Source organism: Eurytemora carolleeae, unplaced genomic scaffold (assembly GCF_000591075.1).
Source record: "Eurytemora carolleeae unplaced genomic scaffold, Eaff_2.0 scaffold765, whole genome shotgun sequence".
NCBI classification, from domain to species: Eukaryota; Metazoa; Arthropoda; class Copepoda; order Calanoida; family Temoridae; genus Eurytemora; species Eurytemora carolleeae.
Window position 1 is genome coordinate 43,607 of NW_019396682.1, and position 15,775 is coordinate 59,381.

Genomic DNA, 15,775 nt, shown 5'->3' on the forward strand with positions numbered 1-15,775 from the left:
AATTTCCCCCAATTTAACGAAAAACCCCTAGAAAAAAATATATACACCCCTGAAAAATAAGTCAAACTTACCTCAAACAAACCAAACATATCGTCGTGAAGAAGTTCCCCCAACTCTAGTTCTTCACAAGATGTCTTAAACTCTTCAGTTACATCCTACCAGTCGGACACAGTTCAAGACATGCAGCAATCAATCAATCAATCAATCAATCAATCAATCAATCAATCAATCAAATCAATCAATCAAACAATCAATCAACCAGTAACCAACCAACCAACAAAACGATCAATCAACCATCCAACCAACCAATCAATAATCCTGTCAAACAAACTACAAACCAACCTACAAACCAACCAACTAAAAAACCATCCATCCAACCAATCAAATAAAAGCAAACCAAATCCGGTCTGAAAGTGTAGCAGGTGAAAGGTGAAAAGGGAGATTCAGTTTTTACAGGTAAATGCCATTTATTAACATTGTCTAACCTTTATCTTAAATACAACGAGGAAGAATTTGTTCTTATATCTTGTTCCTAAGCAACAGACATTGAAATAATCAGTTTTCAGACAGAAAAAAAATAAATCGTAATAATGTTTGCTTCAATAAAAGTATGGAGGTCGCCTCATGCGAATCGGACATGCATTTCTTTTTAAATTGAGAACCACTTAATTACATCCTTAGTTAAGATATTGAGCTGGTCAGCCTGCCTTCCAAGTATAGAGGTCAGGGGGTCCAGCCCCGCTAAACACGCCGTTCATCTTCAATTCTGAAATCATAATTAACGTTTAATGTTAACATTAGCGAAAAATAGCGCAATGGTAATTCAATAGAAAAATCTGTAAATTTTTGAAGTTTCATTTCTCATAAATAAAACGACGGACAATAATATGATAAAAATATAACGAGAGCAATTAATAAAAATCAAATATCACAAAACTTTGAAAGATTGACTTGACATCTAGTAAAAATTAAAAATGCATGTTTTAATTATTAATTCATCTTTTTGGTGAGCCGTATTCCGTCTTCACTAAGATGCTCTCGAATAACGAAATATAAATCGGCGATCCCGACGAAAAATGCGACGATAAATCCGAAAAGGATCCTGGCGGCAGGGTCCTCCTTGCCGTATAGATAGTAGGGAGCTAGGTATCCGAAGGTGAAGGAGGCGAGGACAGAGATCACGAACTGGACCAGCATCATCAGAATAGAGTTCAACTACAACAACACCACATGGTTAACTTGTCTCGAAATAAAGATTTTTTATAATTGTTAACTAACGTGAGCAAAATCAAAAGAAAATTTACGAAGATGTCAGAGATTAAAAAGTCTAGGATTTCATCCTTTTTAAACTTTCATAAAAAGAAATACATTAATAACATAATGGTATGAAAAAAAAATTCTCGTTGACTTTTAAGTTCAGAGATTTAATATAAGACGGATTAATTTCTATTCTGATATAATTTATATCAGTTTCTGTCATTCAAAAGTCTCCTGCTCCGAGAAAAACACTTTCAAAAGGAAAAGTCACAAATTGAAAATAAAAAGTTTTGGCCTCTGGATATTTAAAGGGACTGTAAGAGTAATTTAAAGTGACTCTGCAGTCTCCATGCAAAGATGACAATGTCCGATTCACAACGGTACCCTTAAAAACTATGTCTGATCAAGTATAAATTAGATATCGATGTTTATTGTTTATACTTTGGAAAACTGATTTTTTCAATTGTGGTTTATATACAAAAGTGACATTGGGCATTTCTAATGCAGAAAAAAATAAAAGTTAAAGCACATATAAAACTAAAAAACGACAATATCTTCCATTTCATTGATCAGATCAGGGTTTCGTTGTAAATAGGGCATTGTCTTCTTTGCATGGAGGGTCACGTGAAATTACGCTTACACTTTCTTTAATCTTTAAGGAAAGTTTTCAGACACAGAACTACTGACATTACTTAAATACTTTCACTTAAACTTTCACCTCTTTGAACTGAAGAGAAAGTGGTTTCTCCACAGTTTTACTTTCTCTGATATTCTGGGTCATCTTCCTGTATTCCCGTTCCGCCTAAAGCAACCAACATACATAACTGAACATTGGTTTTCTTTTGAGTTTTGATAAACAATAGCGCCCTTCCACTTCCCCTTCCCTTCACCTCATCGAAATGTGTTGAAAGCAGGGGGCGGAAACGTCATGTGCGTGTGTCTGTACCAAAAGAGTGTCTGTAAAGTTTACCGAACCGAAGGCGTGTACCGTAGGTAGCTAAGCAACCAGTAAACCATATAAACTCCTCTGTTCTTCCTAAACAAACAAGCTTAATTGATCTTATGTTTAGTTATTGACATATATATTGAAAAAGACACCCCCGGGCGGAGATGAAAGGAGAGGGACGGATAAGCTCAGATTCAACTAGCTATACGATTAAAGATCTGAAAATCACCCGATCTTGAGAGACCCAAACTCTATAAGAAATGCACCCAGTAGAACTTAATTCCGGCCCAACACGGCCATTCTTTCTGGATAAAGTACTAGGGCAAAAGGGTTCAGGATGATTTTCATCGATTTTTTTTGCGGGGGGATGTGAAGTATAACCTGCCCCTCCCTCCCCTCCCCTTCTAAATGGATTTGGTTGTAGTATTAAGAAAAATGTGGTATTATGTGTGTTGTAATTTCAAATAATATAAAAAATTCCTTTATTATAATTATAATCATTAAAGGACAATCCGTCGTTCAATGAAATAAGCGACAGCACTCCTGAATCCTCATTCGCTCGTAACGTATCCAATATCAAAGGGAAATGCCTCCATGATCCAGGCAGGAAACTTTAAATAAGGGATGTATATTTATTTACCCCTCCCCCCCCCCGGGGATGGAAAAAAATTATTTCTTAAGATTTGGGAGAAATANTTTCCTAAAAAAAATCACTAATTCTCCCCCCTTTAGCGAATAAAACCCTTAAAAAATCTAAAAACACACCTTACTTCAAGGAAAAAAAGATTTTTCAAGAAAAAATACCCCCCTGCTTTAATAAGGTTGTTAGATGTCTAACCTTAGAAACATTTTCTCTTATCCATGATAAATCTGAAGTATCTAGTCCTGTCCCTGAGCCCTCGGCAACTAATCTAGATAAAATGTTTCTAGATTTCGTAGGTGGGAATGGGTTAGAGGGTAGTTTTTTTTTACATTTACTTAGAAGGTATTGGTCTGAGGCTGCTGAAATTTTCTGACTTTTCCTAAATACCGAAAGCCCTCGATCCCGGCATGAAACCGGGCTTTTATACTGACTGGCTGAGTCCTCAGGCACACTGCCTGAATGACTAATTTTTCTGTAACAAACTAAATCTCTGTTTTGACCCACTTTCAGTTGTCAGATTTTGATAACTTGTAGCTTTTTGGAAAGCCTATGACATAAGGAAACGGATTGCACAAGTTCTGCAAAGAAATTTTGGCTAAGTATTTGCAAACAACCCGTCAAAGGAAATTTGCACATTTTTAGTATTTTGTAAGTACACATCAGGTTATTTAAAATTTTGCACAATTTTTTGCATATTCAAAATGGCATGGTCAAGGGCTTTACAATTTTTTTTGCAAATATTTTTACAATTTAACTGGATTTTGCAAGATAAAAAATTCAATTTGTGCAAATTTGCTTTTTTTTGGTAGATTCTTAAAATATAGCACAAGAGCTTTCCAATGATGTTTCATTTTTGATATTTCAAATTGCCCCCCACCCCCCCGCGTATCCTTGTTTTCAAGTACCCAAGCAGGGATAGGGTTAAAGATTTACTGAATCTTTTAGCAAATAAAAAAAGTCAATATTTTTCAATCACTTTATTTTTATTTGAAACTGGATAGACCAATCAGAGATTAGAAAGTTTATCAATAATCAATAATTTGTAGTTAGGGGGGTGGGCGGAGTCCAAACAAATTAAGTAATTCCATAATATCTAAGTGTTAAGACTGAAATGTGCCTAGAAATGCTCAAGGCACATTTAAAATAAATCTCTTACAATTATTACAAATAATAAAATAAAGAAAATACAGAAGCCGAAAATCATTCCACTGTTACCTGGCTCCCACCGTATGCTCTAATAATAGTACCTGAGACTTTTAGGAGGATCTTTGAAGGATTGGAGAATGTTGAGAAGCTCCGGAGAAGGACGGAGAAGGATCCGAGGATCAATGCTCACCTCGCCCATATTTAATCTCGAGGTCAACCTCCCGTCTCCGGTAGTCCTCGTCGATCTTCAAGTATCTAGCAAACAAAACTATAAAATTATCGATCCTCGCCAATCTTTAAGTATCTAGGAAACAGAACTATGAAATTATAGATCCTCATTCCTCGTCGATCTTTAAGTCTTTCAAACTATCGATCATCGTCGATCTTCAAGTATCTAGCAAACAAAACTTTTAGATCCTCGTTGATCTTTAATTATACTTTTAAATTATCGATCCTAGTCGATTTTAAGTATCTAGGAAACACAACTTTTAAATTATCGATCCTCGTCGATCTTTAAGTATCTACTCATCTAGCTAACAAAACTTTCAAATTATCGATCCTCGTCGATCTTCAATTATCTAGCAAACAAAACTTTTAAATTATCGATCCTCGTTGATCTTCAAGTATACTTTTAAATTATCGATCTTCGTCGATCTTCAAGTATCTAGCAAACAAAACTTTTAAATTATCGATGCTCGTTGATATTTAAGTATACTTTTAAATTATCGATCCTCGTCGATCTCTAAGTATGTACCACTGAATTATAGACCTGTATTTTAATTTTTAATTTAACCTCTGAATCATTAAATAAGATGATATGTAACTATATATAATCCAGAATACTTAATTTAACCTCTGAATCATTAAATAAGATGATCTATGTAACTAAATATAATCCAGAATAATTGCTTGTAAAGTGATGGAGTCAATTTTGAAAGATACTTTTGTTGAACATCTTAGTGAAAATAAACTCATATTTGAGTCACAGCATGGATTTATGAGGAATAAACTCTGCCTACTTATTAGAATATCTGGAAACTTTTAAAGTGGTCATGCAGTAGATGTGATTTACCTTGATTTTCAAAAGCCTTCGATAAAGTCCCAAATCAAAGATTAAAAGCCATTCTGAAAGCTCATGGCGTACAAGGAAATATTTTGAATTGGGTAGAGGCCTGGATTACAGGGAGACAACAAAGAGTTGTTGTCAGTGGATAAATCTCAGATTGGTTACAAACTACTTCAGGGGTCCCCCAGAGTTCAGTCCTCGGGCCCATTATTTTTATCATATTCATCAACTTATTTGATCTCACTGTGAAAGATAATTTGAAATTATTATCTAAGTTTGCTGATGACACAAAATGATCTGGATAAAGTTGTAGAGTTGGAAGACAAAATACTGGAGCACATTACACCAAGGGAGGGTATGCTCTTGTTTTAGAAACTGAAAAACCAGCTCTGAAGTAAGATCTTGGTGTCATAATAAGCACAGATCTTAAGTCTGTCAAGAAGCAGCTAACAAGGCCCACTCAGTGCTTGGAAGAATGGCCAGAGCTATATCATATAGGGACAAGAGAGTCTCGCTGAATCTTTACAAGGTCTATGTTGGACCTATCTTAGAATATTTTGTGCAAGCATTCTCTCTGGGCGGAATTTGTAAACAATAATAGATGCATCAGTGTTCGTTTAGTATCCGAGTAGGTTAAAATCATTAAATTTTGATAATTTTAATAATTCACATGATAGTTTCCTAGACCAGAATATTTCATTGATTTTTATTTGAAAGATGGTTCCCATGTCAGGCTTTTACATCCGTTTTGTGTTTACATTACCGCCCAGAGACAGTACACTGCAGTAAAAAAGATGCTTCCACCTCTGAAATAACTTTCCTTGCATTATAGCATTGCAGTGAGTTAAGTAAAATCTCCTGCAGTGCGTATTGGTATTACTTTATGTAATTCCTAGTTACAGTCAACAATTTACAAGCTATCAATTTAGATCGGCAAAATGTAACAATAATTGCATTTTATCGTATTACTTCAATTTTAGCTGAAAAAAATCCCACCTTCTTTGAATATGTGAAGAGAAATCTTTTAGTTCCTTCTCTCTTGCTTCTCTACTCACCAGCAGGGTTTGCTCTACCTGGAATATGCATTATTAGCAACACAGTGCAGAGGAGTATCTGTGCAAGCGGGCGTAACTCTTTTAAACAGCTGCCGAGAATATGTTGGTTAAAATTAGTTCACTGCCTTGTGTGACTATCACTGACTATCACTACAGAACAATGATTCCACCATGAGACAGTGAAGTAAATAAAATATTATCCCACTCAGTAAACTTTTCGTGAAAATAAAATAAAATTGTGTAAATACAACTACTCGGAAAAAAGTTTTACTCAACCACGCGTTCCCGCGGCCAATTTTGCCTAAAAAACGTTCGACGCTACGCTCTGGATGTTATGTAGACAAAATTCAACTTGAAAACCCTAGGTAGAGTAAAATTCACCTAACTTCATTGTAAAGCAGATGTAAATAATAACCACTGAATTGGAGTAACTAAGAGCAAAAAAAATTATATCATCACTTTCCATCAAAAATATTTTTTTGCGAGATTTCAGGTTTATTCTGATGTGACATTTGTTTTCATTTCTTGGTTTGAAAGTTAATAAAAAAACATAAACTATATTTTCCTACCTCTTTCGAGTCCTCGTGCAGTAGTATTTCGGAGACTAGAGATTCGGCTGTCTACAAAAAAAGATACATCAATCAATCAAAAACCCAACCAATCAATCAATCAATTAATTAATCACATATATAATGATGATAAGTATTTAGTTGATGTTAGCAATAGCTGGCCAAACGGCTGGACCGAATGGGCTGCGGCTGGACCGAATGGGCTGAACATTTTTGAGGGAACCCATGGGAAGTAAATAGGCTAAAGTAGAAAGTAGGCTAAAACAAATACAACATATTTTTTCAAAAATAATATTTTTTTAATTCGAAATTTTTCTTGTTCAAAATTAATTTTTTTTTTGGAAATTCACGTGCAACGCCGGGCACTTCAGCTTGCTATAAATAAATTATAAATAACCATTAGTTTAATCGTACTTCTTGACTTATTATTTTAAATAAATTCATTCATCAAACATAAATCTCAATTAGAGACAAGCTTTAATTGCAACATGTTAATTTAATGCGGAATTACTGGTGTGCTTTTACGTACTTTCATTTTACACACATGCTGGGGGGCGAAAACAAACTTACGTGGTTGCAATGCAATAAAAGAACAAAATTTTATTAGATTATCTTTTAATTCTGCAGTAAAAGAGTTATGTTTGAAAACAAGTAAGATATAATTTTAAATATGCTTTAGTTCAATGTATTCTGTAAATTGAAGTTTTGGTTTGATCGGTGTGAACTTACCTGTAGATTTGTCCTGATATTATTACAAGGCGTCTCTATACCACCTTCTAGGCGATCAACTCCGAAATCCCTTAAAAAACATTCAAAATTACAAATAGCGAAAATGTAAAGTTAAAAAAAAAATTATTTTGGAAATTATTAAAACGTTCAATACAACGGATCCTGAACTATTATTTAACAAGAATCAAGGATCCGGATCCTCAGTGGCTTAAAAATGGTTTCTCACCTGAGCTCTGAAACGCGCTCAAGCACGGCAAAAATATTCTCTATCTCACGATCCCCGCGCTTGTCTTGAAAATTCTTGACAAAGTACTCAACCTCTCCCTGCAACATTAAAGAGAATTTTCAGATCTGGTTCTTTATAAATACTACAATGGTGAACCAGATAAAGTTTCCACCTGGTGCTTCCTAATTATCTTTCTAATAAGAATCTTACTTGAGACATCTAGCGGTCATGTTATGGTCCCCCAAAGTATGTTATTAGGACGCCCCTCAGGAAAATTGCGTCGCTGGGCATTCAACTCTACCCCCATCCCCCTCTTTTTTCGGAATTAGAAAATTGTCAAATCAATGAAAATAGAGAACCTAGTTGTGTGTTTTAAAAATAGGGTTGATAAAACTAAATAATAGAAATTTGAAAGTTATTTATTTTCAGAAATATGAAACATTCAAGGGAATTAAATAAAAAACAATTCAGCTTTTTAACATATTTATTTTCTTTAAATAGACTGTTTGCGTAGTTTCAACTGACCCTCCATGCAAGGATGGCAATTCCCGATCTACGATGGTACCATTTAAACCTTTATTTGATTAATAATAACTTGAAATTACGCATATAGTCCCATTAACAGTTTTTTTCCCTACCTTCAGGAAAGGTCGATGATTAAAGAGTCTGGTCCAAATCTTAAAAGCCTCAGCTGCTGGATTCCTTCATTAAAAAAATTAATTATTAGCGTAAAAGTTGTTCAAAATGATAAAAACGATGGAATTTTATATTAATACTAGCCTTAGAGGGCGCTTCGCGCCCATCTTCTAAATTAATTGTGAACATGTTCTCTTTGTGTACATCGTAAAACAAAACAAAAATAATTCGCGGATAATCACAAAAAATTTCGTGGATTTTAAAAATTTTCAAAAATTTAATGAAGATCGAATTTTGATGGAGAAAAATATTTGAAATTTTGATCATTCATAAACCTTCCCTGGGGTCCCTAGATGTCCCAATAAAAAATTGGGCCCGATCGGTTCAGCCGTTTTGACGTTTATTGGATACAAACAAACAAACAAACAGACAAGCCAAATTTATATATAGATTTTAATTCCAGTTATACCTACTACCACTACTCATTCTATCTACCAAACAACATCCTCAACCTTTTAATCTGAAAATACTTATGGTTTAAGTTAAGAAATATAAAATTTTATTTTAATTATAAGACGAAATTTACGCAAAATTTGAGGTTGGTAAAAGGCAAATATTTTTACCAGTTGATTGATTAATAACTTATAAAGCTTGCACACTACAAAATGCCTATATGTTATCCCCCAGGGTACCGAATGGTTCACTCAAAAAATGTCAGCCAATTTAGAACAGACGTTTGGGCAGCTATAGCTAACGTTTAAATAAATACATATGAGCGAAGAGCTATATTATATAGATTATTGGTTACATTAAGCTAAAAACTTGTGTCTAACCAATTGACAATAAAGTCTGTATGTGTCAAAGATCAACTTGAGCCTTAAGATCGATAGATTAATAAAGTGCCTGATCTTCATTAAAGTAACAACCGGTATATTCCTGGAGAACGATTTTTGGACCCCCCCCCCTTTTATAAATTTTGTACGTGGAGCTTATATGTAAGACATGGATATAATTGACCATATGGCCGCAACGCTCGGTCCCCTAGCCTGTCCTAGCCACAGCGCATCTTACAGAGAGTCTCTTAACTTAACCTAACCCGTGGCCGCAGCGCTCGGCCCCCTAGCCCATCCTAGTCGCAGCGCTCGGCCCAGAAAGTGTCTTAACCTAACCTAACCCTAAATAATAATAAATAAATACTAATTTACTAATTTCGCGTCGTTATGTACAAAATTGATAGGAGGGGGGGCCTGGGGGGGTCCAAAAATCGTTTACTAGGAAAGACCCGTAACATCCTCCTTGGATAATCTGCATTTGCTTTAAATCTTGCTACAGTGCACTGCATAATCTTAAGCTATGTCAAAATCGGAATCAGGCAGGCACTATTACTTGCTCCGAGCGCAATGTCAGCAAAAATGCCGCGGACTATTATTTTTTAGACCAATTGATTGGTTGATTGCAATTTAGAAGCGGTCATACTGGTGGTGTATTTTTCGACCTACACATATCCGCTATACTCCTCTTCTGACCTACGCCAAATCCGCTATACAACACATCCGACCTAGTAGCACGTGGTTTTACAGCTGCGATATGGACATGTGGCCGCAGCGCCCGGCCCCCTAGCCTGTCCTAGCCGCGGCGCTCGGCCCCCTAGCCTGCAGACCTAGCCGCAGCGCTCGGCCAAGAAATTGTCTTAACCTAACCTAACCCTCAAATAATACAAAAATAAACAGCTGGCGTAGGTCCGATATTGCAGTAGGTCGGAAAGTTAGTAGGTCGGAAGTTCAGTAGGGCAATTGCGTATAGGCGATGTAACATTACCGTCATACTACATCGGCTCTACGCTACTTCCATACTACGACACTTTGGATCTTTTAACTATGTATAAAAATGGTGGGATATATTCGTGTCTCCTGGTCCTGTTAACGTCAACACTGTTCCCCAGGTAAATAAAGAAAACGATGATATTCTTATTTGGTAAAAAATGCATCAACTAAAAAATTATTTATCGTATTCACAGCTCGTCCCATATCTTATCTCCAAGTTTTTAGCGCCAAAACAAACACATTATACTCGGAACATTTTTTTATACGTCGTATTCAATTTAACAAAATGATTCAATCTTAAATTTTCTGATTATATAGTCCCAAAAATCGTAATTCAGACCAATTGACGGTGAAATGCCCATTTGGAGAAATCCATTTTTCTGGTATTAAATATACGTCATATATAAATANGAAAATTAGCCGTAAACTCCAATAAATTAAATTATTCTTGTTTGTATACATTTCCAGAAACTTGCGCTTTGCCGCGTGCATAACCAGAGTCAGCTGCAGGTACGAGTTCTCTGCAGGCATGACACCGGCCTCAGTAATATTGAAAGGAAAGGTTGAGGGCTTGCCTGCATTAAACACGTTTGCAACCAAGGTATTTCAAAAAAATTTGGAAATCCGCAAACAAAAACAAAAAAAATCCTCAAAATTTGTACTTGGTATTCTTTTTTGATGTTTAACGAAGAACACATAAATGCAAGTAAAGTTTAAGCTATAATTATCACAAATATACAATTTTAGCTATATTGAAAATAATTCAATACAGCTGAAAGTAAAGTTACGTATAACTATAAACTAAATAGAAAGATTGTTTACAACTATTTATTTTTATTTAAATTATTACATATGTTGTGAATTGCTACATAAATAAAGTTTGTCACAGAATTCTACAGAATAAATATCATGTTTATAGTAATTCATGAATTCATTAAATATAAATTAGCAAAAATATTGTATTTCAGGATTTCCAATTTTGCTATTGTTAAATATGTCTTTAAATACTGGTAAACAAAAAATTCAACACTTATTTCAATTAAAAATTGTTTGAAAATAAGTAATACATTTTTATCCATGAAAAATATCCTTATAGCTTTTGTTTCGCAAAGCAATTTTTTTCCAATTTTTATCAAAACGAATTTTCTATAAAAATCCTTGTGGCAGAAAATTGTAAAAATCGCATGAAAATGTAAATATAAAATGTAATCTATCAAATAATATTGTGCACTGTGAAAAGGGAAATAATATTGGTTATAAACATTTCTAAATCTTTTGAAAGAATTTTTATTGTTTGATTTAATGTCATCTTAACTTGTTAAAAAAAATCGTTTCACAATGCACAATTTATTTACTAAGAAGCAAGCTATATAGATACTAACATTTATAACTTCAGAAAAAATTTAACAATTTTCTTTCTTAAATATAAAAGAGAAACTTTAAAATTACAATATCTTATTGAATATCACCCAATCTTGATCAACCCGTTTCCACAAACATTCGAAGGGGCTCAATCCCCCGCCCCTTATAAAAAACCTCCCTTCCCCCCCCCCCAGCTCAATTTTTTCATCGTCATTCGACATTTTTTATACATTGAATCTTAGAAAAAGCACTTTTGGCATATTTAAATGAATAAAAAGATTTTGTGAAACTTTTGTTTTGGAAAACTTATTTTTTTTCATTATTTTTTTGAGAACTTGTGTTTAAGATATTTTCAAAACACGTGTTAGAGTCGTGTTTACTTCTTCCTGCACAGAGAGCTGAGGCAGCAGCAGGAGCAGCAGAAACAGGATCCGAGGACAGTCAAGAGCAGTACAGCTCCTAGTACTCCTACTCCTACCCACACCCACACCTATAAACATATATTGATTTATTAAGGAATCGAAATACATAGCTCGTTCCTTTATCTTTGCAACCTGATACATGGTACGAACCTTTCATATCTAAACTTTGATTTAATCTAGCAGATGGGGCAAATAGTTTAAAATAAAAAACCTGGGACCGAATTTAATGAATTAAAGAGGTCGCTGAACTTTCTACGCTCAAATCCTGAATCGCCCATTCAAATTCTCATGAATCTTAATCTTTTAATCGGTCATTTCATCATTCATCGTATTAAATTAGTTATAAAAATTGAACAAGTTCCCAAATTTTTAGAAATGTTAATTCTATAGAGATTCTGCAGTGTTTTTAAAGTTTTTTTGGAGAATTAAGGGTAGAGGGGTTCCTGCCACCTGGGGGGGGGGGGAGATAATTTGACTTACCACATATTGACAATGCATGTTGAGAGGGTTCTCCCTATTGCAGAACTGAAGGTGTTCTACACATTGACTGTCTGTGATGCATAGTCCACCCTCCTAAAATATATAAGAGTCATAATATATTTATAAAGCTAAAAAATATTGGTAAAACTTAGAAACCCCGCCAAACTTATGTATGTATCATGTTTAAGGATAAGAATTTTTTCTCAAATTCCTTGTACCCTACCCGGTTACTCGAAGCTATCAAAACATTTGAAGACTAACTTTCGATCAGAGAAAAACAGATGGACAAACTTTGCTAAGTTGATAGATAAATTGATTGATAGATAGATTGATAGATTGATAGATTGATAGTCAATCACGATTCCACAACTCTCCTGTAAAACCCCAACTCTCTTTAAACACGATTAACGATTGTTTTTAGTAAAATATTATGAAAGAAATGCTTTCTCTATATTGTCTTTGGTATTTGAAAATTTAAAACAAAATTCCAATCATAGCATTCATGAGAATGACAGAAAGTATTTCTCGGGAAAGTTAAAAAATTTAAATGTTCTATCTGCCCGAAATGATAAAACTTTTCTGTAATGAAATAAAACAGAAGAAGCTAATTAGAAACTTATTTGAACTTTTCTAGTATATTTTATTATTTAAAACTTCATACAAAAAAATAGAAAAAAATGTTTCACAATTTATAATGTGCTTTAATTTGCAGATTGATGAATGATGTTATCATTATATGGAAAAACAAGTTTTGTAAATGTAAACTAAAATATTTCAAACTCACTGTTTCGATTTTCTGAGACAATGAATGTTTTTGAAAGCTTGAGAATTTCTGATCAAACCAAAACCTATTGATATATCTATCTATGGCAGCATTTTTATTAAAACCTTGAGTTTAAGAGTTTTAGTTCTTTGTCAATTAAAATCTTGCATTATATACATTTGAACAAAAAGAATTTTATTGAAAATAAGAAAATGTCTAAACGTTTTAAAATAAAACAAAAGATTTTTTACTATTTCAACGGGTTGTAAACGCCAAAAATACGGGTTTTAAAAAACGATTCCTTTTTTATTTTTATTTATTTTAGTTTAACAAAAGTCCTAAATTTTGTTAAAACAATTTCGCGGAATTGTGTGAAAATGATTTACAGTGTGTGCAGGGACACTTTGAAATGACGAGAATTCTAATAAACTGTCGTGCCTACCCCCCACGCACCCTCAACTAAGCCTTCGGTCTTCTGCAGTAATTTGCAGTACTCTGACCAAAGAAATAGTGGGGTTTAGTGGAGAGTGCAACACAGGTCCTGATTAAAAGTCCATTGCGTCTATACTTTAGAATCCATTTTCATCCTATAAAAGTAGATTTTTCGTATTGGTTTTTATATACTTTTTTGTTGAGCTATAAGTATTCATCAAAGTTTTTAAGTAAAAAGTCGATTCCGCTTTTTTAGACGGATTTTGAATGAGACCTCAAAATAAGACTGAAATTATTCTGATTCTGATATGACAGGATGCACTTTGATCGTTGTGGTTAGTTCTACGTGCCCCCCCCCCCCATCATTTAATCATCTTTATATTTCGTTCGTAATATTAAACTTGTCAAAAAAAAAATTCAAAATTATAATTATTCTGTTTGACATATCTACTAACCAATAGGGTGATAGAGTCTAGAGATATAACAATTTTGTGAGATTCCTGACATTTTCTCATTTTTTCGAAAAATACTAACGGCTGTTCTGTAATACGACCTGTCATTGCGATCTACACAGCTCAAAAAGATATGCTTAAACTATTGAGACTGGACATCCCTTGAAGTGTCGCTAAACCTTTAAACTTAAAGTTTTGACCTTCCCAACCCGTATTTTGCTTTTGTCCCTAGAATTAAGGGAAATTTTAAAGTTGAAAGCGTTATTTTTACCAGCCCTGGAAATGAAGATTTTAAAGTTAAAAACACTTATTCATAGCTATAGTTTTAACATAGTATTTGACAAAATCCTAATAAAGTAACTGATTACTTGCCATACACTCTGATTTTCTAATCCTTACACAGCAATGACTAAAAATCTGTATAATAGGAAGACGACATTATTGCAATACTTAAATGAATTAGATAGTGTAATAAAGCAAATAACTTAACTAGTTAGTTATTAAATCATTAATTCAGTGAAATGATTCTGATTAGTAGCGAGTAATCACTGACCAGAGCTGAAAACTTTAGAATGGGATATCCTGGAGATTAATAACAAGAGGAGAAAAAGCATTATTTAATCTCGAGATTAAGAAAAAGAGTGGATCAAGCCTTAATCCCGATATCCACCATTCAAAAGTTCCCAGCTCTGATCCTTTTAGAGTCAGAAATGCGTAGGTTAGAGTAGTAAAATGTAATACCTGGAAATCATCTAGGGATGGATTCTTGTTAGAATTGAACATATTCCCTAAACTCTCCTGGATATCATCAGCTGTATCTCTCTTTACTAGACCTACAATATATACAATATTTATAAACACTCCTGGATATCATTAGCTGTATCTCTCTTTACTAGACCTACAATATATACAATATTTATAAACTCTCCTGGATATCATCAGCTGTATCTCGCTTTACTATAACCTACAAGCTAAAAAAATTTCCGTGGTAATTCCAAGTTACCAATAAAAATTTGAGGCAAACCGATAAAGGGGTTTCTAAGTTTTGATCGGACAAACAAAGATAATCCCTCTCTCTCTATAAATATCTATATATATATAATAAATATTCTTCTTTTTTTTTATTTTTATTTCTTCGTTTTTTAATAAAAATGTGAAGTTAAAAACTGAAATATAATAAATATATATATATATATTATTACTATAAATAATCTAAATCCTTGATGTAAAATGATCTTTAGTCAATACTAGTTGAATAATTTAGAAGTTAACCTAGTTATCAGATAAATGAGAATCAAATGGTTGAAATGAACCTAGTTAACAAAAAGAGGTAATATAGGATGGGGATTAATAGCGTGGGAGGGGGGGAATATTGACGAAGATAGGAGGGAATTTGCTTTCTAAATACTATCTAGATAAATAAAAGTGTAGAGTCAAGTTTAAAGAGTTGTTAAGAATGAAGATAAAATAAATCTGAGGAATCCAGTGTATGAGTAGCACCCTGAGTCAGGATGAATACACTCCGCTTGTACAATCTCCGAACCCAAGTTTAACAAAGGATTTCAGTTGTTATCGAAAATTCGGTTTTTTTACCTCTGCTACATTAGAACTGAAAGATTAAGTTTTCAAATAAAAAAGTTTGTGATTAAAAACTATATTTACCGGCCATAGCTCCGGCAAGAAGAGCGGAGAGGAGGACTGCTCTAATCATGGCGAAACAGTGGATCTTACGGTGTTCTGTAGGCAACTGACTCCGGAGGGGGGCTGG

General features: G+C 33.8%; 2 protein-coding genes across 3 annotated transcripts; both read right to left on the minus strand.

The window, feature by feature from the left end:
* Positions 1-3,008: 3,008 nt before the first annotated feature.
* LOC111707333 (biogenesis of lysosome-related organelles complex 1 subunit 5) lies at positions 3,009-8,837 on the minus strand. 2 transcript variants are annotated; one of them, XM_023480419.1, is made up of 8 exons: positions 8,743-8,837; positions 8,276-8,339; positions 7,638-7,735; positions 7,412-7,481; positions 6,683-6,733; positions 6,055-6,131; positions 4,094-4,247; positions 3,009-3,114 (listed from the first exon to the last, which is right to left on the minus strand). In XM_023480419.1, exons 1-7 carry the CDS (start codon positions 8,757-8,759, stop codon positions 4,172-4,174), a joined length of 453 nt encoding a protein of 150 aa, XP_023336187.1. In that variant the 5' UTR covers positions 8,760-8,837; the 3' UTR covers positions 3,009-3,114; positions 4,094-4,171. The 2 variants fall into 2 exon arrangements, with proteins under 2 accessions (XP_023336187.1, XP_023336188.1); XM_023480420.1 differs by lacking the exons at positions 3,009-3,114; positions 4,094-4,247 and adding an exon at positions 4,614-4,656.
* A 2,071-nt stretch (positions 8,838-10,908) lies between these two features.
* Positions 10,909-15,765, minus strand: LOC111707318 (uncharacterized). Its single transcript, XM_023480401.1, has 4 exons — positions 15,670-15,765; positions 14,749-14,840; positions 12,361-12,453; positions 10,909-11,948 (listed from the first exon to the last, which is right to left on the minus strand). Exons 1-4 carry the CDS (start codon positions 15,716-15,718, stop codon positions 11,835-11,837), a joined length of 348 nt encoding a protein of 115 aa, XP_023336169.1. The 5' UTR covers positions 15,719-15,765; the 3' UTR covers positions 10,909-11,834.
* Between the last annotated feature and the right edge of the window lie 10 nt (positions 15,766-15,775).

Excerpts from the sequence above, each read along its gene's own strand:
- LOC111707333 (XM_023480419.1), bottom strand. Across the intron at positions 7,736-8,275 it reads ATCATCGACCTTTCCTGAAG|GGAGAGGTTGAGTACTTTGT; the intron begins GTAGGGAAAAAA and ends TTAATGTTGCAG. Across the intron at positions 6,734-7,411 it reads ATATCAGGACAAATCTACAG|ACAGCCGAATCTCTAGTCTC; the intron begins GTAAGTTCACAC and ends CTTTTTTTGTAG.
- LOC111707318 (XM_023480401.1), bottom strand. The coding sequence starts at position 15,718 with ATGATTAGAGCAGTCCTCCTCTCCGCTCTTCTTGCCGGAGCTATGGCC. Across the intron at positions 12,454-14,748 it reads CATCCCTAGATGATTTCCAG|GAGGGTGGACTATGCATCAC; the intron begins GTATTACATTTT and ends TATATATTTTAG. Across the intron at positions 11,949-12,360 it reads ACATGCATTGTCAATATGTG|GTGTGGGTGTGGGTAGGAGT; the intron begins GTAAGTCAAATT and ends ATATGTTTATAG.